This window comes from Coccinella septempunctata, chromosome 8 (genome assembly GCF_907165205.1).
Source record: "Coccinella septempunctata chromosome 8, icCocSept1.1, whole genome shotgun sequence".
Lineage (NCBI taxonomy): Eukaryota > Metazoa > Arthropoda > Insecta > Coleoptera > Coccinellidae > Coccinella > Coccinella septempunctata.
The window spans coordinates 32,391,198-32,403,819 of record NC_058196.1 but is presented as its reverse complement, the minus strand read 5'-3'; the positions used below and the strand labels follow the sequence as shown (position 1 = coordinate 32,403,819).

At 37.0% G+C, this 12,622-nt stretch overlaps 3 protein-coding genes across 3 annotated transcripts; 2 read left to right on the top strand and 1 right to left on the bottom strand.

The window, feature by feature from the left end:
• Positions 1-397: 397 nt before the first annotated feature.
• LOC123319033 (histone acetyltransferase type B catalytic subunit) lies at positions 398-2,317 on the bottom strand. Its single transcript, XM_044905848.1, has 7 exons — positions 2,108-2,317; positions 1,954-2,044; positions 1,642-1,895; positions 1,406-1,577; positions 1,131-1,351; positions 769-1,034; positions 398-709 (listed from the first exon to the last, which is right to left on the bottom strand). The coding sequence occupies exons 1-7, from the start codon at positions 2,175-2,177 to the stop codon at positions 551-553; spliced, it is 1,233 nt and encodes a 410-aa protein (XP_044761783.1). The 5' UTR covers positions 2,178-2,317; the 3' UTR covers positions 398-550.
• A 281-nt stretch (positions 2,318-2,598) lies between these two features.
• LOC123319032 (WD repeat-containing protein 46) lies at positions 2,599-4,872 on the top strand. Its single transcript, XM_044905847.1, has 8 exons — positions 2,599-2,713; positions 2,793-3,115; positions 3,174-3,576; positions 3,637-3,872; positions 3,932-4,096; positions 4,154-4,481; positions 4,539-4,649; positions 4,709-4,872. The coding sequence occupies exons 1-8, from the start codon at positions 2,705-2,707 to the stop codon at positions 4,784-4,786; spliced, it is 1,653 nt and encodes a 550-aa protein (XP_044761782.1). The 5' UTR covers positions 2,599-2,704; the 3' UTR covers positions 4,787-4,872.
• Positions 4,873-5,686: 814 nt separating this feature from the next.
• LOC123318854 (dynein regulatory complex subunit 4) lies at positions 5,687-11,658 on the top strand. Its single transcript, XM_044905612.1, has 10 exons — positions 5,687-5,807; positions 5,871-5,898; positions 6,098-6,287; positions 6,350-6,611; positions 8,323-8,441; positions 8,496-8,637; positions 8,850-9,017; positions 9,068-9,154; positions 9,214-9,420; positions 11,385-11,658. The coding sequence occupies exons 1-10, from the start codon at positions 5,805-5,807 to the stop codon at positions 11,601-11,603; spliced, it is 1,425 nt and encodes a 474-aa protein (XP_044761547.1). The 5' UTR covers positions 5,687-5,804; the 3' UTR covers positions 11,604-11,658.
• The last annotated feature ends 964 nt before the right edge of the window (positions 11,659-12,622 follow it).

Below are 12,622 nucleotides of genomic sequence, written 5' to 3'. Positions count from 1 at the left end.
TCTCGAAAAATAATCACAAGAATTTCAAAATCTGGGTAGAAAATGATCAATTATTTCAGATTGCGACATTTCTCTCGTTCGGCCATTACGGAAATACACGATCCCTTAGCGTTGCCATGGAAACTGCCATTTGTTTTCAACTTGTCAACCATTCGAACTCTCTGGTTAATTAACCATAGATATAAGTGTAATCTATGGAATTAACGAACTTTGGTCCAGAATTCACTAATTTCATTCGAAAAAAACAATAAAGTTTCTGCCTATCTTGAGGAATTTACAGGCTTATTAGTATTATGGTATTATTGGCCATCTGCCAATTAAATTATATGTTTTAGTAACTCTGCATTAACTCACCATTACCTATTTGTTTAACCTCCGGTACACAGAAAAAAATAAATTTTATTTACTATAGCATGGTTTTATAAGTACAAAAGAAAAATATAACAAAAAGTACGACTTATTTTCTCATAAGTTACACATAATACACTTAAATTACAAATAACAGTAATAATAATATTTAGATGGATTTAACAGCAGAACAACCGTTCCTTCATTGTGTTTTTAAAGTTTTAATCAATTTTTCCACAACAGGTGTTAACTGATCGAGGTAAGCTTTCAACTCTTGCCGCAGCACATTTTCGTCAATTTCCTCTGTTTCGATCTTTTCTTTATTCGATCCTCTAGCAATTTTTCCCACGTGATTTTCGTTCTGAAAAATTGATTCTCAATTTTATGAAGAATATTTTAAATCAGTGAATGAAACAATACCATTTTCTGCAGCTTGAAACGTTGGAATATCTTCTCTTCAAAATCATCTTTTTCCGAGGAACCTTTCTGCGAGGCATTAAGATACTCTAATATATCGGTTATTCTCAAGCTCTGCTTCTTATTGATTTTATGTTTCGAGAAATAAGAAAACAGCGTTTTGCCGTTTTTTAGTGCCAAGTTAACTCCTGTAGCCTTTAAATCCTTATAGATATGAAGGCTATCACAATAATCGCGCATCTGTTGGAATAACTCATTTGGCTCTTCCACTACAAATCAAAAAATTTTATGGATGATGATTTCAAAGGTTCATGTTGATTCATTAAAGATGATGAAGAAATTACAATAAGGTTATGTTTTCTCACCTGTTAAATCTGTGATTTCTGGCATATCTTCCAATATTCTATTATAAACAGTTTTATAAAAGATGGTACCCAAACCTTTGCCTTGGTGGGTTGGCAAGATGAAAAACTGGCTGATTCTAGCTCTATTACTATTTGGATATGAAAAGAATTTGTAAATTGCAGTAAAACCTATTGGAGTGATAATCTTTTTCCCGCTTCCTGGCATTATGAATTCTTCGTATCTAGAAAATGGCATCAATTTTTTATAAAGCGAAGGGAAGAAGCCTAACACTCACATATAAAAAATCAACCAGCGCTTATCCTTCAAATCAATGAAATTGGCGGCATCAATGAACCATATTATAAAAGTTTCAAATCTTTCGTGATACTCTTGGAATAGCTCATCCTCTGTATCTATTTGTGTTATTTTATATGTACATTCCACTTGTTCATCCTCATGAAACAGAACTAAAAATAAAAACTATATCGTAACATGAATTGTCAAACAACCCAGTAGGTTCCAATGACCAACCTTCAGTTTTACGTTTGAATTGATGAATAACAGTCCCAAACATTTGATCATTCTTTTCGTTTTTTATCATTTGTTTGAAATCTTCCTTGTTACGGAAATAGTTCCTTGGAAGCCAATCATTCATTAATTTTGGAATATCATCGACTTCTATTACAGTCACTTCGTTATCATACTTGATGTCTATTAAACAGTTCGAGGAATTGTGATGGTAATATAAATTAATACTGAGACCTTCATAACCAAAAATGAGTTCACTGTAAGATAAAAAACGGTAGGATTTTATATCTCACAAAATAATAAGAGTTTCATCACCTTTCACCAAAAACTTGGTGAGCCATCAGAGGTGAGAACATACATCTCTTGTTGCAAATGGTTGGATTGTCTATTTCTCTCTCAGAAGCAACTGAAACAGAATTTTTTCTTAACTACACATAATTTCGCTTCCTTTGGTTGAAATTCGTATTACCCAACGTAAAAGAAACAGCTTGAAGAGCACTAATTTTATATTTGCGAAAATCAGCTCCGTCTAAATCCATTTTCGAATATTTGTGGAATGACAACTAGAGTTTTCGAGTTTACTTATTTTAGTTAATTAAGTCCCATGAGCATGTCTTCGTTATCAGAATCAGAATAATGAAAAAACCGCCACTCGAAGACTGTTTTGACAAGTTCTTAATTTTTGGTTAGGTTTCGAGCGGGAAAATTTTGATTCATTTGATCTACTAGCGATTGCTCTACAAGCCACCTGGTGGCCAAATTTGTAAGCGCGATAGGTGGGTAGGGAGGACCGTTTAGGTTTGAGATCGTACATTTATATTAATTAACAGTTGTTTTGGCGAATTTAATACTGGGAAGTCGATTTTGTTCTTTGAATTTACATATTTGTATAATATGCTAAAATGATTTAAAAATTAAGAAAAGACTCATCTTTGGTTCGAGTTTCTTAACCTATATCTTATATACCTAACCTCAATAACATTTGAAAATTGAAGAGCATGAAATCAAAATTTTCGAAGATAATATTTTGTATGAGTGATAATAGTTATAAACGAATTCAGCTAAAATGGTGAAGGTAATAGAAAAATTCATAATAATAAAAATTATATATCGAATAAGGAAGTGATATTAAATTTGTTCTGATTTGATTCCAGGCAAATACAAGATATTTTACAGAAAATGAATCTGGTGAAAAGACAGCGGAGAAAACTGCTGATGTAGTCACATACCATGCAAATCTCAACAAGAAACACAAATTCAAAAAAAATTTCAAGGCTGGCGTTACAAAAGCCTCAAAAACAAAAAATAAATCCAATGCCACCTCGAAGGAACGTCTTCCAGTTCCTGAACAGGTGATAAAAAAATATGTTAAAGGAGGACAAACACAGCAGAAAAAAATCGAAAAAAAGGAACAGAACATTAAATTTTCCAAGGAATTGGCAGAGAAGACTGAAATTTTATTAACAGAACAGGCAGGGTACATATTTGTTAGAGGGTAATAATAGTCTTCGTTTATTCACTTGAATCTTTTTCAGTTGTTTGGAAGTGGATGCTGGGGAAACATCAACTCAAATAACCCAAAAACAAATAGCTGACAATGTAGATATTACGTCACAGTGCAAACAGTTTGATCTCAGGCTAGAGTTCGGGCCTTACCGAGCAAACTACACAAGAAACGGCAGGCATTTAGTCTTGGGAGGTAAAAAAGGACACGTTGCTGCTTTCGATTGGGTGACCAAGAAACTACATTGCGAGTTCAACGTTATGGAAACCGTTCACGATGTGTGTTTTTTGCACTTGGAAACGATGTTCGCTGTCGCTCAAAAGAACTGGGTTTATATCTATGATAATCAAGGAATAGAACTTCACTGCATCAAGAGAATGAATAAAGTTTCTAAGATGGAATTTTTACCCTATCATTTTCTCTTAGCTACTTGCGTGAGTATATTTTATTTTATGTATTATTAGTGTTAATTTTTATTAAACTTTATTTTTTAGAGCGATGAAGGTTATTTGAGCTGGTTGGATATTTCAATAGGGAAGTTGGTCAATCAGTTCAATTCCAAGTTGGGAAGGTTATCTGTTATGGCACAGAATCCTTGGAATGCAGTTTTATGCGTAGGTCATTCCAAAGGGGTGGTGTCGATGTGGTCGCCCAATTCCAGAGATCCGCTTGCTAAAATGTTATGTCATGGAGCTCCCATTCTCGGTTTACACGTAGATCCAAAAGGAAGGTGAGCGATTAGTTCAACTCTGTTTAATTTTTGAAAATCTTATAATTTATAATTTTCAGATACATGGCAACGTCATCCAGTGATAGAGAATTGAAAATTTGGGACATTCGACAGTTGAGCGGACCAGTGCACAGTTATAAACTTGCCGCTTGTGCCAACACTCTTGCATTTTCCCAAACGAACATGTTGGCCCTTGGTATGGGCAACATTGTCGAAGTTTATAAGTAAGTAACAATCACTTATCCATCAATTTATGTTACTCTATATATAATTTTCTTCAGAGATTATGCAACTGGAACAAAAAAATCGTACATGAGGAATCGGTACAATTTTCCCATTGGAAACGTGGTTTTTTGCCCGTTTGAAGACGTTCTTGGGGTGTCGACCGCAAAAGGGTTCTCGAGTATGCTGGTACCGGGATCCGGAGAGGCCTCATTTGATGCTCTGGAATTGAACCCCTTCATTTCCAAATCTCAGAGGAGAGAACACGAGGTTCATGCGTTGCTGGAGAAGATCCAGCCGGAATTGATAAGTCTGGAACCGTCGCTGGTGAGTGAGGTGAATGTGCCCTCGCTCAAGGAAAAAATAGAGGAAAGGAAGAAACTATTGGTGAGTTTTGAAATTTCAATATTTGCTCTGTTTTTTTATGTTTTGAATTTTTTATAGTTTGTCAAACCTCCGGAAGTGGACTATCAGCCGAGAAAGAAAGCGAGAGGTAGAGGAGGTTGTGCGAAGATTGCGAAAAACAAAAAAATTGTGAAGGAGCAGGCTCGAAGGGTGAGTTCTTGTCCGATCTTGAAATTGCCTTCTTTTAACTCATTTTGATCGATTTTCAGGAGTTTATCGATGCAGTGAAGAAACCAACGATGAGAAAAGATAAGAAGGCAACAAATAATATTTTAGAACGATTTTGACGTGGGATAAGGATAGAAATATATAAATCATATTGTATATAACTCACTTACGGATTCTGTTTTTTAATAAATTATTTCAAAAAGAATTACCTTTTATTTGAGTCTTGACTGAAAATCTTATTGAAATATATTTAAAAGTAATGATTATATTAAAAAATATGGCAACCAAGACCACAGAAAACAATTCACTCTCTCCTAGACTAGTTTGTCTATGAGTATCTGTCTCTTTTCTGTGGACATAGACGTCAATATGGAACAATCAAAATTCTAGAAAAAGACAACTACTGACCGCACGTTCAGTTACCTCTTTCACATTTTTCTGCAGAGCTTTTATTAGGCAATGCTCTGTCTCAAAGATTATTCATCCTTCATAATCTTTGGCTCAATTCATTCTCTCTGTCTGTGGGCCAGTACTACCATCATTAAAGACACAGACTCTATGATTAAAGATATGGAGAGTAACTCTCAATCAGAGAGTTGAACACACAGTTATTCTATGTTGCGAGGTGAACGGAGGAGTGTTCTCTGTTCGGAGGAGCATAGATTACAAAAATTCTGTGGCGGTTTAAATTTTGAAATTTCTACCCATAGACATATAGACATATAGTCTCTATGTCTATGTTTCTACCAAAGTTGAGAATTTTCTAATATGTCCGTATTCTTGCTGCCAGCAGTTTTTGTTTATTATTTCCGCTAAAGCAAATAGCGCATTCGCTTTTACGAAAAAGGTCAAATACGAACGCGCCTATTATAAACATAGCATAAATTACTAATACCAAGAGTAGGTACGTCGCTTAAATTCGAATATGTGCGGCCAATACTTGATGAAATCCATTATTAAACACAAAAGTCTTTAGGTGCGACGTGCGTGAAGGTAATAGAAGGTGATACATCGATATTCCTATAGTTACTGAACGCAGTGCTCAACAAGTTTTGTCGTTATCTTGGTAACCGAATTATAACAATTTTGATTTCACCTACAAGTCAAGTTTGGTTTTGATTATCATATTTGTGAAAAATGGTAAGATTTTGATCATATAAAGATGGGAAGTTAGTGCCTAATCTTAATTCCAATATATTACAGCCACCAAAGAAGAAGGGTGGAGGAAAATGTAAGTAGACTTATTTTCAAATTCAATTATGATGTGTAAAAACTGTTTGAAGTATGCTAATTGGGTGTTGGCAAATAGGTTTTGATGGAAGTTAATTTTGTCTTGTCTGGAGTAGCAATGAGTGATCTTAATGCAATTTTTCGAGTGCGCTCTATATATTTTCACCGAGATTTGTAGACGAATACGTACCCTATTTTAGCCACAGTTATCGATGGCGTCGACACATCCTCCATGACTCGAGAACAGCTAGAAGTGTTCTGCCTACGCATCAAAGAAGAAAACGAACGAGAGAGAGAGGAGAGAAATTTTTTCCAACTAGAAAGGGATAAGCTCAGAACCTTCTGGGAAATAACTAGGAATGAATTGGAGGAGGCCAGAGCTAAAATCAGGTACACAAAACACCCGCTATTCACAAACAGCGGTAGAAATCGAAATTTTCCACCCTTCGCAGAAACAAGGAGAGGCAGATAGAAGAAAATACAGAAAAAAACGAGGAAATCTTGAAATTCTACAAGCAGAAAGTGAAACATCTACAGTACGAGCACGAGAACGACCTCACCGAGTGCAAAGCCGAATCGTTGGTGTCCTTGAAGAGGGCGGCCGACAACCATCTGGCCCAGGAGAAGGAACTGTTGGCCGACAAGATAGCCCTGAAGAACAAGGCTCAGGAACAAGAGCTCAACCATCAGGACCAAGTCAGAAATTTGAAATTGGTGAGTAACATTTCGCTTCATATGATTTACCTCCGCCTGTTTTTAATCGCAATGGAAATTGATATTATGTTGCTAGCTGCTCTTACTGCTAATACTCCTACTGCTAACAGAAGCAGTACTGATAGTGATAGTGCATTAGTAGCAACAGTAGCATGTAGCTGTAGGTTAACTACTTTTGCCACTACTACTACCACTATTATTACTTCTACCGCTACTACTACTATAGTAGCAGTAGTAGCAGAAGCTGCTTATACTACTGTATTAGCAGTAGAAACAGTAAAAGCTTGAAATTGCTAATTTCGCGCAAGTAGCTACTCCAAGCAGTAGTAGCTACTACTACTATTCTTCTGCTGCTACTTCGGCTACTACTACCAATAGTAGCAGTAGCTGCTGCTACTGCTACCACTGCTAATATCGTAGTATTAGCAATAGCTAGCTGTAGGGCAACTTCTTTTGCTACTACTACTACAACTACTATTACTTCTACCATTACTTCTGCTTATACTTCGGTATTAGCAGCAGCAGAAGCTACTGCTAATTTTACTCTATTAGCACTAGTAGCAGAAGCTACTGCTTATACTACTATATTAGCAGTAGAAGCAATAGAAGCTTGAAATTGCTGATTTAGTATTAGAAGTAGATAGCTGTAGGGCAACTAATTTGCAACTACTACTACTTCTATTACTACTACTTCTATTACTACTACTTCTATTGCTACTACTACTACTACTACTACAACTACTATTTCTTCTACCGCTACTTCTGCTTATACTTCGGTATTAGCAGCAGCAGCAGCTACTGCTAATATTTCTCTATTAGCACTAGTAGCAGAAGCTACTGCTTATACTACTATATTAGCAGAAGAAGCAGTAGAAGCTTGAAATTGCTGATTTAGTATTAGAAGTAGATAGCTGTAGGGCAACTAATTTGCAACTACTACTACTTCTATTACTACTACTTCTATTGCTACTACTACTACTACTACTACTAAAACTACTATTTCTTCTACCGCTACTTCTGCTAATACTTCGGTATTAGCAGCAGCAGCAGCTACTGCTAATATTACTCTATTAGTACTAGTAGCAGAAGCTACTGCTTACACTACTATATTAGCAGTAGAAGCTTGAAATCGCTGATTCAGTATTAGAAGTAGATAGCTGTAGGACAACTAATTTGCAACTACTACTACTACTATTATTGCTACTACTACTACTACTACTACTTCTATTGCTAGTACTACTACAACTATTGCTGCTATTACTACTACTTTTACTTCTACCACTAACACTGCTACTATTTTTACTGCTTCTACGGCTACTTTTAGTAGTGATTACTATTACTTTACTTTACTACTACTGATAAGGATACTAGTAGATTAGTAGAAGCAGGAATAGTAGCTACAACTACTACTTCTACTAATAGTAATTACTAATACCACCACTACAGTAGGAGTACTTCTATTACTGCTCAGCTACTAGTAGCATTAGAAGTAGAAGCATTAGTGGTAGCAGTGGCTACTACTAATGCTTCTAGAAGTAGTAGCTACTACTTCTACCGTAGAAGTAGTGGTAGTTGACGGTACTACTACTACTGCTACTATAGTAGTTGAAGTATTAGAAGCATCTACTGCTACTAGCACCAGGAGCAGTAGTAGTAGAAGAAGCAGTAGTAGTACTATTGGCTTTGTAGTGCCAACCAATAACATTTTCAGCAACATAGCGAGGAAATAAGCAAGGCAAGGAGCGATTTCGATGGGAAGTCGAAGGAGTTGGAGCTTAAATTCGAGAGAAAATTCTCTGAGCTCACCAACGAGCTGAATCTGAAACACAGGTGAGCCTCCATTCACCCAACAATCCCAGAATCCCGTTTTCGCCAATTTTCCAGCATGGAAATAGCGGAAATCGAGGAGAGGAAGAACACCCAGCTGAACGCGCTGACCAAACAGCACGACGAGGCTTACAGCGAGATGAAGATGTACTATAACGACATCACCCTCAACAATTTGGCCCTCATCAGCAGTCTGAAGGTGCTCTTAATAGCATTCAGAGTCGAATTTTCTGAGTATTTCTTATATGATAACGCCCTCTGTAGTCCTACGAGCATAATGATTCATGTTGAATACAGAATTCTATGATAATAACTGATAACTGTCACGTATTCTGACGATTCGACTCTATGTTCGTAATTATGGAATATGATCCACAAATGTTGGTTTTTCTTCACCACTATCTCGTATAGGAACAAATGGAAGTTTTGCGAAAGCAGAACGAGCGCATGTCCAAGCAAGTGGCGGACTTGATGTCGGAAAATAAGAAGATGGTCGAACCCCTTAGCCAGGCCAGAGCGGAGGTCATAGAATACAGGAGGCAGCTGACGAATTACGAAAAGGACAAGATATCCTTAGAGGTAAATTTTACGTTTCGACGTAAAGTAGGTATATAAACGTCCCTTCGCAGAACACCAAGATAAAGCTGGGCCAGACGAGGAAGGAGTTCGAGGATTTGAAATGGGCCAACGAGGCCTTGGAGATCAGGTTCGCCAAGGTGAATATCAGGCGCGTTTTTTTTCCCTTCGGTCTCGAGATTCGTAGTTTTCGGTTTAGCTGCAGGCCGAACATCAGGAGCTGAAGAGGAGGTTCAATCAGGCGGTGTTGGAGGTGCAGCAGAAGACCAGCCTGAAGAACGTCTTGTTGGAGAAGCGGGTCAGGGTGCTGGGGGAGAATTTGGAGCAGAAAGACGCGCTCATCGAGGATCTGGTGGTGCAGTTGAAGGATCCGCAGCACGCCGTCAAGACCAATAAGAAATTGGAGGTGAGTATGGACGTTTCGGTAGACTGAGGGGGTAGCATTCCATTGCGACCTTAAGGTTCCCGATAAGATGGGATCAGTTGAAGAAATGTCAAGACCGAACGGTTGCACCAAGGTTACTAGAAGAGCTGCTCTTTCAGGATATGTATCACATTTCCACCTACGGTTACTTTTATTTAGAGATAAACGACTCGAAAGCTGACCTTCGAAAAATCTTGAAAAAGATAGGTTCAGTTAAGAATCCGTCAAGACCAAACGGTTGCAGCTAAATGGATGAAATTCTCAGTTTTATCATTAAAACAGTTGCTCTTTCAGAATATGTATCATATTTCCACCTACGGTTACTTTTATTTAGAAATAAACGACTCGAAAGCTGACCTTCGGAAAATCTTGAAAAAGATGGGTTCAGTTAAGAATCCGTCAAGACCGAACGGTTACAGTTAAATGGATGAACTTCTCAGTTTTATCACTAAAAGAATTGCTCTTTCAGAATATGTATCACATTTCCATTCACGGTTACTTTTATTTAGAGATAAACGACTCGAAAGCTGACGTTCGAAAAATCCTGAAAAAGATGGGTTCAGTTAAGAATCCGTCAAGACCGAACGGTTGCAGCTAAATGGATGAAATTCACAGTTTTGTTAGTAAAAGAGTTGCTCTTTCAGAATATGTATCATATTTCCACCTACGGTTACTTTTATTTAGAGATAAACGACTCGAAAGCTGACCTTCGAAAAATTTTGAAAAAGATAGGTTCAGTTAAGAATCCGTCAAGACCGAACGGTTGCAGCTAAATGGATGAAACTCTCAGTTTTATGACTAAAAGAGTTGCTCTTTCAGAATATGTATCATATTTTCACCTACGGTTACTTTTATTTAGAGATAAACCACTCGAAAACTGACCTTCGAAAAATCCTGAAAAAGATGGGTTCAGTTAAGAATCTGTCAAGACCGAACGGTTGCAGCTAAATGGATGAAATTCTCAGTTTTATCATTAAAAGAGTTGCTCTTTCAGAATATGTATCACATTTCCATCTACGGTTACTTTTATTTAGAGATAAACGACTCGAAAGCTGACCTTCGAAAAATCCTGAAAAAGATGGGTTCAGTTAAGAATCCGTCAAGACCGAACGGTTGCAGCTAAATGGATGAAATTCTCAGTTTTATCATTAAAAGAGTTGCTCTTTCAGAATATGTATTATATTTCCACCTACGGTTACTTTTATTTAGAGATAAACGACTCGAAAGCTGACCTTTGAAAATTCCTGAAAAAGATGGGTTTAGTTAAAAATTCGTCAAGACCGAACGGCTGCATCGCCAAAAGATGACTATTTCAGTGATCATCTTTGGTGATTGATTCGTATAGGTGATTTTTGGTGCAACGATTCATTTCGACCAGTTCTACCTTCTGTTGAAAAATGCCTCACCTTCAAATGCACCCTGTATACTAAATTCTGACGATGTTACGAACAAATTCCTCAGAATATGACATCGTTGAAGACACAATCGAATTTCACTGTCAAAACCGAGACGCCTTCTTCTGAAATCCTTGACAATTGCGTCGTGGATCGGGAAGCTGGTGAAGATTCAATTCAGAAAACCATATAAACTCGTTCCGTTCGAAATAAGTATGAAGTAAGCAGACGGAACTTTAATAACGGGACCATTATCGTTTTATAGATCACGTTTTTGTTACGTCTTGGAGGAAATGAAGCGATTTGAAATTCTGCTCGTATGATTGAAGGATTTGTTCTCGATTTTTTCTTTTCGTATTCTTCTTATACTGGGTGGAACTGTCAACCTGCCAAGTGCCAGCAAATTTATATTTGTCGATTGATATTTATGAACATTTTCTTACATTCATAAGTTTGTCTTTTCGTCAGATAGTTTTTTGAAAAAATAAATAAAGATGAATAAATAAAAAAGAAGAAAAGTAAAGAAAAGATGAAAAATTTTCTGTATTTCAGGATATCCTGAATAAAAAGAACGCAACAATAAACGATCTTCAATATGAGCTGGCAAGGGTGTGTAAAGCCCACGACGATCTTTTGGACACGTATGAGGAGAAACTACACGAGTACGGTATACCTAAAATAGAACTGGGCTTCATACCCCTGAGGACAGTGCCAGAAGGACAAGGTGGATTACCAAAAGGTCCTGCCGGTCTTGTTACTAAGAATAGATGAGAATTTTTGATCATTGCTCATATATCCTGTTTTGAATCTTTATTATACAATTATACCCCAATGATTCGTTTTTTTCTTGAACCGGAAACCTTCTATATACTCTGAAGCAAAGAATTAAATGGTAAGGAAGTTAACGCCGACACAGAAATGAACAATAATACAAAAGAAATTGAACTGGTAAAGATCTGAGTTCAAAGTTGCCATAGAGAACGTGCAGCCATCGAAGATGAGACGGGTTTCGCTCTTATTAGAGCTCATCAGTACCCCATAACCCAACCAAAGGTCTGATTTATCGATATCTTCATCGTTGATTGAGTTATGCGGTACTGGGGGAGCTCCAATAAGAGGGAAACCGGCGTATCGCTACTCTCCTTCGATGACGGCAGGTTCTCTATGGTTTACATTGAATTTTTTTTTGCTTTGAACTTTTCAGGGATCGTTTATCGTGTGTGTGTGTTAATGTAAGTATATATTTTTTGTATTTCGATTACGAAAAGAAGGTTTTTTTTTCTTCTGGTCCTTCGATCATTCAGTTTATCATTACCAACAACACTGTTAGTTTATTTTTTATCGGTGAACTAACCATCACATACAGGGTGAACATTTTTTCATGGCTTTTCGCAACAGCCTGCATCTTATGAACAGAGCCGATTCGTAAAAAATGGTAAAGGAAAAAAGTGTTTCTTTTGATCCCAATAATATACTGTTACTGTACGAGACAAAGACTCACCCTATGTATGGAATTAATACAGACTGAAAGACTTGTTCGATTCATTCAGTCCGTGAAAATGATTCCCTTTGTCATTTCGAGTTAAGGTAGGTCGTCTAGTTACTATTTATAAACTCTCTTATGTCCAATCTACTTCTAACTACATACATACTCGTATTGAATTGGATTGTAAAGGAGCTTGATAGAATAATAAGGGTCATGTTTGTCAGATTCTTTTTGCGAACAGTCTCAAGTCTCTACCGATAAAATAGTCGCTGGAGGTCATGGGTCACGCTGAAGAGGCTTATAC